The sequence below is a fragment of the Protomyctophum parallelum genome (assembly GCF_964188405.1).
Source record: "Protomyctophum parallelum genome assembly, chromosome: 6".
NCBI lineage: Eukaryota > Metazoa > Chordata > Actinopteri > Myctophiformes > Myctophidae > Protomyctophum > Protomyctophum parallelum.
The window spans coordinates 40877963-40897040 of NC_139701.1; the positions used below are offsets into that span (position 1 = coordinate 40877963).

At 43.1% G+C, this 19078-nt stretch overlaps 1 protein-coding gene across 1 annotated transcript; it reads left to right on the top strand.

The window, feature by feature from the left end:
* Positions 1-2059: 2059 nt before the first annotated feature.
* On the top strand, positions 2060-14424 carry depdc1a (DEP domain containing 1a; the record flags this gene model as incomplete). Its single annotated transcript, XM_083767099.1, has 11 exons — positions 2060-2199; positions 3423-3688; positions 5293-5437; positions 6123-6250; positions 6500-6630; positions 6788-6835; positions 7215-7352; positions 12012-12184; positions 13016-13192; positions 13815-14015; positions 14287-14424. Exons 1-11 carry the CDS (start codon positions 2152-2154, stop codon positions 14422-14424), a joined length of 1593 nt encoding a protein of 530 aa, XP_083623225.1. The 5' UTR covers positions 2060-2151.
* Between the last annotated feature and the right edge of the window lie 4654 nt (positions 14425-19078).

Here is a 19078-nt window from a genome sequence, read left to right on the forward strand (position 1 = left end):
TCAGTGTTCAACTCTGGGTCCATTTGCTTGAACATGACAGGAGAACATGTTGGACCCTGTTGTAAACAAGTGTAATGTTTTATCAGTGTGTCGCCCACAGTAACAGTCTTTGTTGATAAATACTTCAATCAATTATGCAAATTTGAAAAATATATATCCATCAGTAGAATCAGTTGGAATGGGGCCATACTCATTTATTATGGTCCCATTTGATGACAACTGATTCTGAGGGACAGAATATTCCATGAAGCATTATTATTCTGTTGATAAATTTACACCACGACAGTTATATGCGTATGCCTATAGTACTGCCATTGAATGTGAAATAATATACCAAAGTGATGATTAAATACATTTCCACAATTCCACTTCAGTACATTAATCTATTAAATCCTATCATCTACAGTAGTAAGTAGAATATGTTTGCATAATAAATAATCTACTGTAATGTGTTGTGTTTATGATGAATTGAAAAGGGTCGACCCTCAAGTGTAATGCTTTATTGGGTCGTCCACTCACAGTTGACAGTTTTTGTATTGAGTTGTGCTTAGTTGAAATGTACTGTAACTGTTATCAATCGAGTTGACTTTCTGCAATTGCCCCTCATTACCAGCTGAGGGCAGCATTGTTCCGTACAGAGCTGAGTAATTGTAAACGCCAGGCTAAAGCTGAGTGATGTCTGTGTGCTGTTGGACTGGTGATGGACTCACTGATGGTATGATAGGAAAGTAGGACATTATTACTGCCACAGTGCCACCCATAGATCTCCATATGGAGCTGACCTGTTCTGACATTCCATATGTTGATCTGACCTCATCAAACCCTGTACACTCAAGACATATGCTCCATTGCTCCATATATGGCCAGTACAGAATTCATTCCATAATTATGTTGATCTGACCCCCCATGCCACAGCGCCAGCGCTCGCCCAGCAGTCTGCTGTCACCCAGGCGGATGTGTGCACACGACCTAGGTCTCTTCTCGCCCTCAGGCGTCTTATACTGGTGTTAAATAAAGTGAGATTAAAACGCCATAGGGTTTGTCAATCTGACCTGTTTTTTATCATGTTGTTGCTGACTATGTTGCTTTGCTGCTATTTGTTCCCAAAAAAGAAGAAGAAAAAAAATAGTGTATTGTTTTGCCTTGTTTATGTCTTCTATTCATAATTAATTTACTTATTTTGTATATCATCCCACACTGCCTTTGAGGCTCAATCTTAATTGGCATGCATGCATCCATTTGCTCTCTCAACAGGCTACTACAGGACAATGCTATTGTTAAAGAAGTCAATCACTCTCCTCTGTGTGTTGAAAATAATGCATTTGCATGTCTATGGCAGCATTAGGCCTCTTGCCCTCTTCTACTCTCATCCCCGTACTCATCCCTCTATCCCCCGCCGTGGTTCTTTTCTCCATGCTCTCTTCTGCTCTCCGCGCGACACTTTCTAGTTTTACACCAAAGAATGCCCTCCCACATTCCCTAGGAGTGTGACTGTCACTGTCCCTCTTTTTAGGCTGCAGAATTAAACAATCTCATGTATTTTATGGAAGAACAGTTTTTCTGGCTGCGTGCTACGTACGTTAAACTAAAAACACGGCTAATTATACAATACAATCATCTTGGAGAACTTTAAAAATGCTGCTTAAAAATAAAATAAAATCTTCTACTAAGGCCATATGATATGTTGCACAAACGGATGTTTTGTTTGCAACATTGCCTCCCCCTCCGACCCCCATGCACATTAGACGACCCCCCCCCGTCTGCTGCCCGTTTATACTTTGTCCCACGACGGTGTCGCGCTGAAGATAATAGCAGACCTACAAGATCACACCGCGGCGTGGAGGCGACGTATCGTGAGCTTATAGGTCTGATATTACTCTGGTGCGACGACGCATAAATTACCGGGCAGTCACGTGATTCGTGCACCGTCCAATCGACTGTCAGGAAAACACGGCTGGTAATTTTGAACAGATGAACGCAGACAGACTCCCAGTCCGCAATGAGCAATGAGACTGAGTATTTATTGGGACTAAAGGCGTAGCCATGTGTAAAGTTTGTACAGTATAGAGACTCTCATTAGATCATTAAATCAGTATAATTTATGGACCGATCAGACACTGGAATCTTAATTTAATTAATGTTTTGATAACCATGAGTTCCCATGTTATTACCCCGGGTCCATACAGAGCGACGAAACTGGTAAGTTACTTAATCTTTGGCGAGTGGTTAAGCTAACGTTAAAAAGTATAACTGAAATGAGTGTGTGGAACACACAATCTAGTTAATATTGATGGGACTACATGATTGATTGACTATGATCAGTTGCTTTATCTGTTATTCTTCGATTTTCGTCATATTTTATGTTTAAACCTAAGCTTGGCTGCTTTTAACGTTTGTGTGAATTCTAAACTTACTCATTGTATTCTGCATTGGTTGTTATGAAGTATGAACAGAGTAAGTACGTGTTGTATGCCGGCGTAATGTAACGCTAGTAAACACGCAATCACCACAGCTGTGGGTGTTTTGCTTTGCAAACTTTGGTGTGTGTGTACACATAGAATTCCTTTATTTTTAGTACAGCAGGACTAGTATGAGCCCACATGCTAAAGTCAAGAGATTAGTAGGTCTACTGCTTCTTTTGGGATCAGTGCTGAAAACGGTTAAGAAAGAACCCCACAATGACATGATCAGAATGCTGCATATTGGCTCCTACTAGCTACTGTAGGTCACAAAGTCTTAGATTAGATTAGATTCAATTTATTGTCACTGCACAGAGTATGCAAATACTTTGACAATGAAATGGGTGGCGTCTAGCCAGAAGTGCAATACAGTAAATGCAGCAATGAGAGAATAAATACAGAAAAATGTACAGTAATGTATACGGAATAATACATACCGTAATAAATAATAGTAATGAGTACGCTGGCAGAACCAAGTAAATATATAAATAAGTAAGAACAATCTCTGCAGTGCAAGCAATGCATGAGGAAGATAATGCATGTATACAGTATTCAAGTATAGTAGCCTACGGGGAGTCTGAACACTTTATGATACACTAAAAAATCCTTAATTTAACACACACAAGGGTCTATTTGTACACTTAAATTGAACGCTGGCTGTTTTATTGTTCTCATTAGGCTACACTTAAAACCCATTTTGGGCGGGAACCCCTTTTGGCGTAAGCATTATATTATGCTTTAGCTATTGAAAAATAGCAGATCTACAAGCTCATAGCTTGTACGTCTGCTATTTTTGAAAAACCGAAGAACGACTGACATAGAAACATAGCTTTTTCAGAAAACTGTCAGGATATAGAAGAATCTGATCTCAGGTCAGGTCATTTACTGTGTAGGGAGATGAACTGAATCACAAAGGCCAGAGGTTCCATATTGGTTTAATCAACTCTTTCTTCCTCTCTCCAGTGGAATGAGGTGACCAGGCTGTTTCGGTCAGGCATGCCACTGAGGAAACACCGTCTGCACTTCAGGGTCCACGCTGCCTGCTTCACTGCCTCTGCCGCCGTGGACTGGCTCCACGGGCTGCTCTGCAGTAACAGTAACTTTGGCCCAGATGTTACCCGGCAACAGACGCTGCAGCTCCTGAAGAAGTTTCTGAAGAACCACGTGATTGAGGATGTGAAGGGGCGCTTCGGCACGGAAGACTTTGAGGACAGCAACATATTGTACAGGTAAATATTGAATGAAGCAGACGGGGTCAGTAATGGATCTCATTAACCACTTGAACCCTTGCAACCGGGGGGGGGGGGGGGGGGATTCTCAACCTTTTTAATTTCAAGGATCCACTATTAGGGGAAAGGATGGACACCCCCACACTGCCACTTGCCAGGTTCAATAGAATGTATTTTTAAAGAGAAGAGAGCAACGTTTCGGTCTTGCGACCTTCCTCAGGCTTCCTTTCTCCTACGGTGTATGCCTCGTCACCATCGGCACCTGCTACAAATTGTCTACTGGGTGTGCGGTAGAGTCTTCTCTCCATGAGGATCCACATTTTGACATGCATGTTTAGGCCACAGATCCCGGGGACCACAAACAACGAACATTATATTGTTTGGACATGATTTGGCCCATAATTCCTTTACTGTTGTTTGTATTCTAAGTTGTATTTTTTTTGTACATTAAATAATAGTGAAGTTTTAAACTTTCAATCATTTAGCAGGGGACTCCATGGGGTGAGGTCATGTGAAAACCACTGTTCTAGCAGAAAAGCTGCAGGGCTAACTAGTGACTGTTGTCAAGGTTTTATTGTTAAATGATGGGGCCATTGTTTACTGACTTACCAGCAAGGCATTTCACAAACTAGTTACACTAGCAACTTACTGTGAAATCAACGCTCTGCACCAATGTCTGTCTGCTCAGCTGTAATGTGCTACTCTTGCATGCAGAGCAACACTGGAGCCTGAGCAAGTAAACAATAGAACTTTTTCTGCATTATGTACTCGTAAGTAACTCCAATACATTTTTTTGCCAGCTGCTTGAAAAGCAGGACAACATGTTCACCTACATCCACTAGCGACTGTAGTTGAAACTTTTTCTCTAAGCCAATGGCAGACTTAAAAAAACGGCATAAAACACCGCAACGTGAAGCCATGAGCTGATGCAGAGGCTGTGGCACGCTAACGGAAATATCTTATAAATGTTCATAAACGAGAGCTTACTGCAGCTGGTAATTATGACAGTTCAGTCAGACAACTCACGAATAGATTGAACCAATATTGATTATAGACTGAGAATACAAGTGTGCATACGATATTAGACTTGGCGTTCGGCTCTGCTGCATTTTCTCCCTGCTCGGCGCGATTAAACACCATCGTAAAACATTAAGAGCAGGGAGATAGCTATACAATAAACCCCCATGGGGAACATAAATAACAGAGCCCACCGGTGGTCGGTGGGAGCAAACATCACATAACAACCAGGAACCATATGCAGAGGAAGGCAGGTAGAGCATGCAGACTGGTGAGCTTAAGTAGCCCGCCCAATTGGTCAGCTGACTGCCACATCAGTGAATGACGTGTGGGACTTGCATACACTTGTACACCCACATAGTAATGCAGCATGTTAACCCCTTGAGTATAGTATGCGCCTTGAGAATGGCATGAACCCCCTCGAGTATGTCTGACTGAACTAACTCCGCAGGCTACGCTCCATTCTTGTTTGAATGTAAAACCAATGGGGTTAGAATATAACCCAATTCCGTTGATGGTGCCACAATCTATACTAGGCTTTACTGTACTGTTTCCATTCCTCTTTCTTTTTCCCCCCCTCATCCCAGGTTTCCAACCACATCTCCTTTGAAGCCCATTCCTTGTCCGGCCCCAACCCCAGCCACGAGCTCCATTAAGAAGAGGCTTTCCATCAGGGACAAGGATGGATTCTTCAGGTTCAAGAGCATTAATAAGCACGACAAAGAGACACAGGTGAGCCTGACTGGTCCAACACGACGTTTAAAACATGCCATGTAAAACATTCGAAGAATTCCATGTATTCTAAGTTCTAACTGCTTACTCGTTTACCTGCCTACACACTTGTTCTAAATAGGGAATTATGCAGCTGATGTACCGGTATGTGTCCTAGTAGTCATAGGAGAAAAATGTCAAACGTTTTCGATTGCAGGTCTACAAGCTGCGTTTGCGTTGAGCTTGTAGATTTCTGAGTACGCCTTAAGTGTATATTTGTGTTTTTATTATTATTTTGTTTGCTTATAAGTTAATTCTTCTCAAATTGAAACTTTGATAAAATCTAAGTTTTTCATCTTTTGCTTACTATAATTAATCATAGAGTATTAACTGATCTGGCGCGAAGCTCCGCCCCCTCCGCTCTTCATGTCTGTGGAAGTTGCTCAGTGGCGTTTTGAAGCACCCCGCAAGGACCGTCTATTTCCGCCTTTTTGGGCGCATTTCCGCATTGGACCACCAAATTTTGGTGGTCCAATGCGGAAGTGCAACCGAGCGCTCAATGTTAAAGCCCAGCTGCACGGGGTTTTCCTCGTCATTAATCCAAGGGTCCGCCTGCAGTCCTTCCTCTTACCACTAGGGCCCAGCGCTTCAATGTTGTTAGTGCCTCACTGGCCCCTTGTAATTAATCTATTGCTTACCTTTTCAGGAAAATGTAGATCCTGCAGTCCAGGCACAAGAAGAGGTCAGTCAGCCGGCAACGGAGAAGCCAGTCCAGCAACGAGTACTGACCGAGGAGGATGAACAGGAGCTCTGGAGAGACATTACCCTGACACAGTACGAGCACACACACACATTATGGATGATCCATATACACTGGGTATTAAATAAATAGGATTTGAGCATGTCGCAACGGGAAGTGTTTTGTGTTGCACATTTCATGCACAATAGCGATTCACACAGTGATAGTCTGTTTTACAATTTCATACCAAGAGATTTATGATTGGCGATTATTTAAAATACATGAAGGGTCACGGGTGTAAAATATATATATTTTTAAATGTCTTGAAAATTGTTGTGTTTCAGTTTACAGAAGATTCTGGGTCTGACTTCACTAGATGATGTGTTAGATCAGCGTCATGTTAACCCACAGAACATCATCCATAACGTGACCAGAGTCAATAAGCATGGAGTGGTCACACTGGACGACAAGACCAGTAAGTGTAATGGCTGGACCAGTAAGTGTAATGGCTGGAGCAGTAAGTGTAATGGCTGGCCGACTGCTTGCCTTATTCTGCTCTGCCTGTAAATTACGTTTAGTTCTGCTGTTTACCCGTTCTACCGGTCTGACCTTTCAATCATCTCTCTCTCTAGACGACCTCCCCCACTGGGTTTTGTCTGCTATGAAGAGTCTGGCCAACTGTGAGTTACAGAAAGCACATTATATTATTTAATTTATCTTCATTTATTGTTGTGTATAATGAAGTATTGTAGTCTTTGACATGATCATTGCATGTATAATATTTCCCAAAGCAAAGTACATAGTGATGTCTCAAAACGTACAATACTGTTTCTCTCAGAGGCATTTACATTTAATGGAGCCTATGTCTAATGTTTCCAATTATTTTCTTCCCCTTCATTTTAAAATAAACAAAGGAAGAGCAGCTTTTTTTTAATGTAAATATTGGCAGCTATGTACAGCAAGCATGTTTGTTTAATAAATGCAATGATAAGAACACTGTGTAGGCTCTGTCCACATTCCAGTATTTAATTGCTTTAACCTGCTGTTGTTGATTTTCAGGGCCAAAGTATGACAGCGGACAACCGTCCTATCCGGGCTTTGAGAGAGATGTCTTCAAAACAGTGTCTGATTACTTCTACAGTTTACCACAGCCATTACTCACATACCAGCTCTATGAACTGTTTATCAACATCCTAGGTAGGTCCCTAGGGGGTATTATTTTAATTTGAGTGTGTCTTTGGACTACAGAATTAGGTGCCAGGGGGAGTGTCAATCGGAAGGTTGACTATTGATCCTCTACTCAGCGGAGATTTTACTGTTGTCCAGTTACTATTCGTGATGGAACAAATACAAACTATGCCTTAACGGTCCTGATCAGTCGTTTAAGCAGAGGCTGGACCAGGACAACTGACTTGAGGCAGCTGTGATATGGCATGGATTGTGTATAGGCCTGGCATATCATTTCGGGTGCAGGGAATGATTGTCAAAGATTCCACCACAACACAAACGAAGACGTTTGTGTTTAGATGTTTGCACACAACTCGAAGCAGTCTCAGAAGTGTTGTATGCAAGAAACCAATGTAAAGGAATTATCGTGTTGCATTGAAAGCTCAGAACTTTCATGCTGCTATTTGGTGAGAAATAAATAAATTAGATGTGCCAGCAAAAGACAGAAAAACAAATCCAAAAAACCCAGAGTCATTCTCACATTAACTCCGGTGTAAGTGGTGTCCTGACATTAACACCCTACTATCTTTTACTAAATAAATATATGACCTGGCATCAAAGAGACTTCTAGCTGTCAATTAGGTGCAAGCTTGAAATGAATTGATTCTACCTGTTGACAGATAATTGAACGCATTAGTTGAACGCATCACTGACTAGAGCTCTCTTAAAATGCCAGTTGAAAAATCATAACCATTATGGATTTATTGGTGGGTGAGAATCTCTTGGGATTGGGAATATACAATTCTAAATGTCTTAATAACTGGCTTAATAACACTTTTCCTACAGGGTTCTGGAGCACAAATACCCTAGATTATGTTGATGTTATGTGCATTGACCTATTGTGCCTGGTGTTCTTTTGTTTATTTATATCCTAACAAAGATTTGGGTTATTTTCCTCATTGAGCCTTAACAGTAATCTCTGTGTTGGCCTGTTGTGTTGTCTGTCTGACAAAGTGATGATCCTGTGTATGTATGTCTGCTTTGAAATGACTAACGCTGCCCCTCTGTTTGCTGCTGACATTCTGCCTGCAAACTCTCTCTCTCTCTCTTTCCCCCCCCTCCTCTCTATCTTGCTCCACCTCGGTCTATCCCCCCCCCCGTACCAGTGCTATGTGGGTACGTGACAGCGCCCCCTAGGCATCAGCGGGCAAAGCGCAAATTGTCTGACCCCCCTTCCTTACCCCCTCCCGCCAAGGCACCATTCCACTCCACAGAGTGTCTCCTGCTGTCACTGCTCAGGCAGGGTTCATGTGACGAGACCGACTCGCCAATGAAAGAGGTTTTCAGCACCGCGGTCCGGTCACGACTGCACGTCTTGAAAGGCGAGGCCAGCACCGACAACCGTCAGTTCGGGGGCAGCTGTCTGAGCCTGATGAACCAGTCACAACGCGTGGCTGGTCCCACTAGGCGTCGCCCCAGAAGCTGCTCATTGGTGGACACGGTCCTGGATGACTCTGCCCCTTTCTCCCAGCAGCTGCTTTTGTCAAATGACAGCCTGGCGGTCATTAAAGACTTAAAAGACAGTCTGGACGATGATGATGATGCTGCTGCCACCCTGACAACCCGATTCCCACTCTCCTCCACTAATGTACGAGGAGATCCCACCAGAGACCAGCATGGTTCTGTCAATTCCACGGCAGCGATGTCGTTCACATGGAAGTCCCGCCTCTTGCGGCCACGCAGTATGGGCAGCTGCCTGGACATTGTGGTGGAGACCAGGGAGGACGGCGCCATGGAGACCCGGGGCCAGAGTCGTGCAGCCAGCTGTTTGAATGTCAACGTACCTGAAGACCAGCTACACTCCTCCTCATCTTCCCATCCTCCTTCCTCTTCCTCTCGTCCGTCCTCGTCATCCTCCCACGCATCCTCCTCCTCCTATCCTTCCTCTTCTCCCTCCCATCCGTCTTCCTCTTCCCCGCCGTCTGTCGCGGCCAAAGCGCCACGCTTCGGTGCGAGGCCTCTCTCCAGTACTTCCAGTCTGTGGACCCTCCGTTCTGCTGCAGCACCTAGCTCTGGCCCGGCTCTGGGCCGACGCACCCGCAGCTCTCTGGACATGTCTAAGCTGTCCCGCCGGCCCGTTTCACTGTTCAAACCAGCTCTATGTCTGTCCACCAGCTGCTCTCAGCTCACACAGTCCAACCCTGAAAACAGTAAGACACCTCCACTCACTGCCTGCCTCCACTCACTGTCCGTGTGCTGTTTAATGTCGATGCATGTCTAACATCATCTAACAATCTAACCACTCTTGCTAGCTAAGTTGCTCAAGATCACAACAAAAAAAAACTCTTATGAAAAACCCTGTCAGGGAGTTGAATGGGAGAAGTGGATCAAGACTCAAGAAGTCGCTTAATTTTGACAACAAAGACGTGACTTGTCATTAGCTTCAGACAGTGTTATAGGTAGATGGTAAGGTAAGGTAATTTTATTTACAGAGCGCCTTTCAAAACAGTTGTTACAAGGTGCTGTACAATAAAATAAAAGGAATAAAACAAGAACATCTCAATCAAAAATAAACCAACAATGAAATAAGAAACAGAGCAGCAAAGACAGTACCTAGAAATGGATAAGATAAAACAATACATATAAATCACTGGAGCAAGCCAAAATGTTTGCGGTACAAATGCGTTTTCAGTAGCTTCTTAAAGATTTCAACAGATGCAGCGTTTCTCAAGCAGAGTGGTAAATCATTCCACAGCGTAGGTGCAACAAATTCGAAAGCTCGATCTCCTTTGGTTCGCAGCTTAGTGGCGGGGATAATGAGAAGACCTTTGTCTGAAGACCTAAGTTGTCTCATATTCACCTTGGGGTGCACCAGAAGAGATTTATAAGTAATTAACACAATTTTAAATTGAATTCTGGAGTCGATAGGAAGCCAATGCAAGGCTGCAAGCACAGGAGTGATGTGTGACCTCCTTTGTGTGTTAGTTAGCAGTCTAGCAGCCGCATTCTGCACAAGTTGGAGGCGGTAAATAGAGGAGCGACTCAATGTTGTAAACAAAGTTTACAGGCGAGTAGTCCAGGCGAGAAGAAATAAAAGCGTGGATAAGTTTTTCCAGGTCTTGTGGTGTTAGTAAAGTTTAAATTTTATACAGATGTACTATAAATCTCTCTCTCTCTCTCTCTCTCTCTCTCTCTCTCTCTCTCTCTCTCTCTCAAGCAAGTCGTGACAACAGTCGTGAGATTATAAATTAAACTTCAGGGTTCCCATAATAAGGTTTTAAATGAGACATCAAATCGATTTGGTGAAAAACATGCCACTGCAAATCTGCCATAAATTCTGGCATGATTATTGACACCATACAGCAGTAGGGTGAGATTACAGGCTACTAGCTAAAAGTCATTTGGATCATTGTCATTGTTGGCATACATTTTGGTATGGTGGTTTTAACGTGTTGTGTCTCCAAGGATTATCTTTCCAAATATAAGATATTCGAGGTAATCTCAATCTATTTACACTAGCTGTAAAAATGTAGCTCAGTTAGGGTGCAAATGTCCAGTGAAAATGTTACGGAATCAAAGGGAGATAGAGATTTAGGTGAAAGTGAGCTTGAATTTATATTAAACATTTATGACGTGTGTGTTATAAAAAGTGTTTATTTATGAAGCATTGTAAACGTGATTATAATGCATTATAGACCCTGGTAGACTACCTGGTAGTTATAATGTGCTATAATTCTGCAATCATAGTATACTCAGTGCTATACCCATTTTGACCAGAACTTATAAATTATATTATAAGTTCATAATATACCTTCATAATATACCTTTAATGTTAAACATTTATAACAAGCGTTGTAGTTATAACCCAACCACATTAGATTGTCATCACAGCTACTCTAATCAACAACAGATACTGTGATTGTGTGATGTGTATAATGTATAAGAGAATCAATCCTCGTAGGTACTAGGTACCCTCACAAAAACATGCAGTAATCCTGGTGTCTAAACTGCCTCCTCCTGGCCAGCCGGGGCGCCTGATGGAGGGGAAAGGAACTGGTTGGAAATTAATAATGTGTTCCTTCCACGTGCTACGTCCAACCAGGGAAACTCCCCCCTGTCAGGTGTAAAGGAGCAACCTGGACACTCATGCATGAAGGAAGCATGAGTTCAAGTCCGTTGCTCTCCCCAGGTTGGTGGAGGGTGTGTAGAGCCCAGGATCACATTAGATGATTGACACAGGGGTGAAAAATGGGTTACAATAAAATCGTGGGATAAAAAAAAAACTATAAAAGAAAAAAGAGAGAAACAATCCTATGAATGTGTTAACAGTCAGCTAGCTTAGTGATTAACACCTTGAGGGCCCGGGCCTATTTAATCCATTAATAAATCCATCAGCAAGCGCCTCTAGGCTGTAGAGCGATGCGATCAGTTTTCATAGCACTAATTTGACAGAGATTATCAATCTCCGTCTCGGGCACATGACCGTGCACTTGAACTTGACGGTGATTTACGTCATGGGCCCGATGGTGTTAACTATAACATTATAGTTCATCCATCCATGCCTAGTGAATGTGATGCAGTAGTGATGGATGAATGTGACTTCACTGAATCAGTGTCTCAGTAACCTGTCTTGGTCTCTGTGTGTCTCAGTAACATGTCTTGGTCTCCGTGTGGACTGTGGTCATGTAGGACTTCTTAAACCGCAGTGTGAGCGCGTGGCCATCGAGGCGCTGCAGCTGTGCACCCTCCTCCTCCCCCCTTCCTCCCGCCGGAGGCTCCAGCTCCTCATGAGGATGATGTCACGCATCAGTCAGAACGTGGACATGCCCCGCCTCCACCACGCCATCGGAACGCGCACGCTGGTGAGACCACGGCTTCTGCTGCTCTTGTATTGAAACACTGAAATATGCGTGCATGGCACGCATAGACATTTCTGGTCTACGTTCCCTTATAAGTTACTGCATATACACAATCAAGTAAACATGCTTTTTGTTTACTTTTACCAAACCTGTCTGATGGTTGAGGTTGCACAATATGAAGGGTGTGTTTTGCTTGGTTTTCTGATAGTATGCGCTAAGCCCTACACACACCGTCTGCGAACGCCGCACGTCAAAACAGCCGCCTCCGTTATTTTCAATGAACCTATCGCACACCGGCTCCGTCCGACGCGCGTTCACGCCTCGCCTGACGCTCCGATACGCCACTGTTCTATTTTCCAGGCGTTGCCGCACGGCACCCGGTGTGTGTTGGGCTTCATGCTGTCACTGTCTGTGTAGTACTGTGGTCGGGGAGCACTCGTTCCAGGTGGTCCCCAGGTGGACTCTTATCTTTAACTCTTGGTTGTCAAATGAAACCAAATGGACCCTTACGAGTCCATTTGGTATCCCCCCCACACACACACACACACACAGTCACACACACACGCACGCACCCAAACTGTTATTGAGAGGTCAAAGAAAATGTGGCTCAAATGCTGAATGAATAAATAAATGGACGTTTATATGAAAAGTGTTGAAAACCACTGATGTAGTACAGTATATAGTATATCCATCATGGCATCTCAGGCTGTGTGCTGGGCAGAGCTGAGGAGTGTGATCTAATCTGTTCTCCCTGTTGCAGATGGTGCATACGTTCTCTGGCTGTGTGCTGGGCAGTGCTGAGGAGTGTGATCTAATCTGTTCTCCCTGTTGCAGATGGTGCATACGTTCTCAGGCTGTGTGCTGGGCAGTGCTGAGGAGTGTGATCTGGACGAGTTGTTGGCTACCAGATTAGTGTCCTTCCTCATGGACCATCAGCAAAGCATCCTGTCTGTCCCCGACTACCTCGTCCGTGCCGTCACGGACCATGTGCAGTACCTCCGCACAGCACAGGTATTATTCACACCATGTTAGGCACACATTCTAGATCATAATATAGAGGCCATGCGTCTGAGATCACCATCATCACACCTGGATGTTATGCAGGACCGCCTGAGTGGCAAAAAACTACTTTCTGGCCTGACAGCCCACGCATCCAAACATAAGTCCTATCCGATTGACAGCCCATACATCCAATTTGAATTTCACCAAAAAAAAAGACAAATGTTCACCTATGTTTGTAGAACGTTTGCCTATATTCTCAGAAGGTTTGCCTTATTTATTTTTGTGCAAACTGGTCTCACAAAAACACCTCCCCAGCAACCACACCACTACCATGGTCTTTTCTGACTCCTTCTGCCCCATAGCTCCTAGCTGGTAGAGTAGAGATACTGACTCTCCTTCTGCTCCATAGCTCCTAGCTGGTAGAGACACTGACTCTCCTCTTGCCCCATAGCTCCTAGCTGGTAGAGTAGAGATACTGACTCTCCTTCTGCCCCATAGCTCCTAGCTGGTAGAGACACTGACTCTCCTCTTGCCACATAGCTCCTAGCTGGTAGAGTAGAGATACTGACTCTCCTCTTTCCCCATAGCTCCCAGCTGGTAGAGATACTGACTCTCCTCTTGCCCCCCATAGCTCCCAGCTGGTACAGATGCGAGCGACAGAGATCTCTCTGGCGGCCCGATGCTTCTCCACGCGTTCTGCCGGCAGATCAGCACCGTTGAGTTTGAAGAGCAAAGAGTGACGTCTTCCCAGAAGGCCATGGTGGAACTGCTGGAGATGTTGCTGAGTGACCAAAACATCACTGAAAAGGACCGGCGCAAGAAACTCAAGCAGGTAACGCACATGCTTGTTTATGTTTGGCCAGAACAGAGAATTCACAAATATTGAGCACAGGCTGTGTGTTGGAGGGTGTGTGTGTGTGGGTGTGGGTGTGGGGGTGTGTGGGTGTGTGTGTGTGTGGGAGGGTGTGTGGTTGTGGGGCACAGATTTCAAGAATGAGAATGATTCTTACATCTCTAGTCAATGCGACAGACAGACGCTCTGCTGCTATGTGTGATGGTGTCAAATAGAGGGAATTTATTTCTGATTGTTTTGTTTCCCACAGTTCCAGAAACAATACCCAGACATCTACAGTCGGCGGTTCCCTGGCTCAGAGCGAGACGACAAGAAGGACAGCAAACCAAAGATCAAAGCGCCGCTCCTCAACATAAAAAAGACCAAAGTGTTCAGCATAAGGAACTGAGAGTTGAACTCTACACACTGGAGCTGCAGTGGAGCATGTATGAAGAAGAAGAACAATGTGCTTTCTGAACTTCATCCAGATTCTTAAGCCCAAACCACACCAAAGGGTCGGGTTGGGACAAAACTGTTTTTAAGGTAAATTGGTAAACACCAAAGCAACTCATTGAGTTGTATTGGTGTGGTCTACCTTAAAAACAGTTTTGTCCCAACCCGACCCTTTGGTGTGGTTTTGGGCTTTGTAGTGAACTTAGCATGCACATTTGCAACCTTTTAGTTTACAGAGACCTGGAACCGCTGTAGAATTGTTTTGAGAAACCAGTCAGTTGGCAGAATTTTATGAAGGAATATTTTGATTGCATGTAACTTTACGCAGAGGCGGGGAAAACATGCTAATGGAAACTAAGTATTCTCTTAGTATAGACAGTAGAATAGTAGCCACACTTGCAGGCTAACGTTCGAGCCATCCACTCCACAGCCGACTTCTGAGACAGTAGACTCAGACTGATTTATTTATGTTGTACAAATATTCAACTGCTTTATAACGGGGAGGTGCTAAATTTAACACGGTGTGAATTTGGATGGGATACTTACAGTGTGGGGGGGGGGGGGGGGTTGTTATGTGTCAACATGGTTAGAGCAGTTTGTGACCAACAGTTCAACTCTCATCGTTTACAGCCACCTGTATTGCATTCTCGGATGTATTTCTATGATATTGTCTCATTGTTTTAACCCATTTAGACCTGATTTAAAAACATTCACTTTGAAAGAATATATATTCAAAGATTTGCGCCACCTTTTTATGATTTTTCAAAAATAGCAGACCTACAAGCTTGTAGATCTGCTATTTTTCAATAGCTAAATTATAACATAATGTTTAAAACACAAAGGGCTTCCCGCCAAAATGGGTTAATTGACAGTATCTATGTGCATGTGTTCACTGGGATCCACGTTTTACAGTAGGTTTCTCACATCTGCCATTTTCTCATTTGTCTTCTGATTCTGTGCAACACGGTAAATAATTCAGTGTTGATCAGAATCTAAGAAAATGGTCATTTGTACATCCAGAGTTTCAAATGGATAAATTATCACAGAGGATTTTTACTGCGTAGCAGTAACTGATGTGTTGCTAAGTTTGTGTCTTTGCATGATGTTTGGGATAGGACTTTATAGGTGTCACTGGGAAAAATGTGATGATAGCTTTCTTAATGCGATAAATTATTTTGGGAGCCATGCTAGACTATCATTACTTGCTTTACATGTGGTTTACTAACTTTTTTATTTTATTTTATTTTTTTCTTATACTTTTGTTTTGTATTTTGTCTTTTAAATTATTTTCTTTGGTGCTCACTCTAGACTAGAGCAACTGTTTCACATTTGGCACTGAACCTTTTTCTTCTTTTGAGTGATGTCTGTTTTTAACCATTTACACACCATTGTATCATCTTTATTTAGTCCTCTGTACACCAAACGTTAACTGTTGGTACTACTGGGTAGACATTTCACTCCTTCAGTTCAATTAAAACTCCAGATTTTCTTGTATCTGTTTTTAACGGGATATAATTTATGTCTCGTTGTGGCCTCTTCAGTTTACTACCATCTGTTTGTACATTTTTGTTGTCTTGATCACATAAACCTCATATAGTAGTTCAGTGATACTCAACCTGTCGGCCGCGAGGATATTGCAAGTAGGCCCCCAAATAATTGGCAAAAAACGTTAAAAATAAATAACAACCTAAAGTAATAGTTTAACCACAAAAAATGACACATTTTCAATCAATTACACCCCTCCTACTGAGATGACCCAGTCAATTCCAGTCATTTTGTAGTATGTTGCATTAGTTCCATTGATCCTAGGTGAAATACGGATGCTTATGTTAATGATTGATCATTAACATAAGCATGCGCTGAACTTTCAATATTTTCAAGTGGGCCTCTATCCAGAAAAGGTTGAGTACCACTGCTGTAGTTCATTGCTGCACTATATTAATGACCTGAATGCTTACCCCTGTGTGTGCTTTAGTTTACATGAATAGTCAATACACGCAAGAAATTGATACTAACTTTTTTTTTTTATTTTTTTTATCCGACACATTTCTTTACCAGGCACCTTATCTATTATATTGTCTACCTCAAAAGATGTATACCAAGCAAGTTTGTTCTAATGAAAGAGGATTCAGACCACAATAAGCCATAGTAAAGAATGGTTAATTTGTTAACCAATATGCCAGAAAAAAGCGAGTGCATTCTCCGGCAGCGGCAATCGGACACTGGCGCTGCCGGGGTGGCGAAATGCACTCTCTCTCCCTCACAGTGTCTGTTGAAGAAATGTGCCAGGCTATAATTTTTCTATTTATTTTGAGGCTTTATGAAGTATTAGTTCTATACTCCGATGCATGTACATGATTGTGTTCTTCAGATGGACTGTGTACCGTACATATGTGTGTGCATGTGACGCGGCATGTTAGCCCTCGGTGTCATTGTTATTTTTACCTAACATTTGTACAATTAATATGATGTATACTATGCAACAATCTTGGGAAATAGTCTAAAGTAAAGCTGTTTTATTATTAATGCCTCGTCTCTTTTGTTGGCTATTTGTCAAATACCACTCATGATTGCGAATGCACTGAGCACTAACTATGCGACCTAGCAGAACATGTCTGTGTGTGTGTGTGTCACGCTGTAACACCACCCGCCTGCCACCAGAGGGTACAGCTGTATCACACAACACACACACACACAAAAAATTAAATTAAAAAGAAACCTTAACTTAAAAAAACGTAAAAAAGAAAAAACTAAAAAGAAATGTAAAGAAAACGTACAAAAAAAACATGCGCACACACACTAAAAAAAAAAACGTAAAAAACCCCCACTAACTTTACGAGCTGCGTTTGCGCGTCTTACTTGTATGTGTGATATCTAAGGCCCCTTTTCCATCAAAATAACTTTGGTTCCGTTCTTTATTTTTCATGATGGTTCATAATATCAGCATCTTCCAACCTGAATAGTGACATGCTCACTTTGGTTCCCACTTCAGGGAAAGAAGAAGTCTTTTTGGTTCCAGTTCTGATTGCAGGTCAGTTGCCCTGTCCTATGTGAAGTCCTTTGAGAAACTGATAAAACAAGAACTTCACTTTCAGTTTATATAGGTTTGGTGTACATGATGCTACTGCCTCCTTCCTTGACTTATTATTCAAACACTTTGGGCAGTAAATCTTAAAACTGAAGCTACTGTTGCGTTGACTCTAGTTTGGTAGGTTGTTTCCTTTGACCTCTCCAACTCCAACAGAAGCCAGAGGGTGAATGAGTTCATCTCTCTCTCTCTCTCCCTCCCTGCAGAGCCAGATGTGTCACGTCTTTCACTTCAGCCACTCTAGTCTGGAGCCTAGAGGCTAGTAGCCTACCTCTGACTGAAAAGGTCATAAGGTTAATTGGATTCATGTGCTGGTCATATTCTCTGCAAGAAGACCAAAGGTCAACCCACACATATTTTACCCAAAGAACTTCAAGTTCAACCTTAACTTCAATGTCAACTTTATTGTGACATCACACGTTTACAGGTGCAAAAAGAGTGCATTATGGTGAAATGAAGAATCAAAAACACGACATCACAGTAGAGGACATGTCCCAACACAAAGAGATGTAATCACAGCCGCTGTGGAAAAGCCTGTTTGAACAGGCGACTCTCGGTCTTTCACAGGCCACAGATCTTAGGTCTAAAGATTATTCCATAGCCTAGGGGCAAAACTAGCAAGGCTTGATCAGCCTTTGTCTTATCTTGTGGAACTTTTGGCACAACCAGCAGGCGCGATGAGGATCTCAAGAGTCCTTCTGGGTAGATGTGGGTGGAGCATGTCACATACAGTATATTGACTTGAGGACGGTGCCTGGCCATGGTGGGAGGCCAGAATGGGAGGCCAGAATTGGGTTTATGTGGCAGGATATCCTGGAGCGGGTCATAAGAAAGTGGTGCCTGTAGCAGTTAGCTCTGCTAGTAGGCTATGCAGTGAAAGTTCCCAGCAACAATTAAGGCCTAGAATGATACATTACGGCTCTGCCTATCCTTTATTAAATTCAATAAACCATTAATTAACAGGACCCTTTTGTGCTTTCATCCATTCATCATTCTTTTCATCCCCAATGTCCATTCATCCAATCCGAGATCACAGAAGACAATATGTGTCATTAATGATGAATCTCTCCCCCCATGTGTGTGTGTGTGTGTGTGTGTGTGTGTGTGTGTGTGTGTGTGTGTGTGTGTGTGTGTGTGTGTGCGTGTGCATGCGACGTGCATGCGCGCGTGTCTCACTCACTCACTCACTCACTCACTCACTCACTCACTCACTCACTCACTCACACTAAAGCTGGCCAATTAAAGTGGATTGTTGGGACTGTCTGTCTGGAACTGATTAGCTAGTCTTTGAGCTGAGTCTCCCTCCACATACCAATACACACACACAGTGCGAACCGCACTGCCGTCGTACATGCGTGTATGTATGTTTGTGCGTGCTTGCGTGTGTGTCCAGGTTAGCAAGTACCTTGTTCAGGGCCTGGAAAACATTCTGTAGGGAGCCAAGGGCCAGACGACTGAAAGGAGAGGAGACAAAAGACAGACTGTTCTAGTAGGCTATGGGCTAACAGAACCAGAAAGGGGA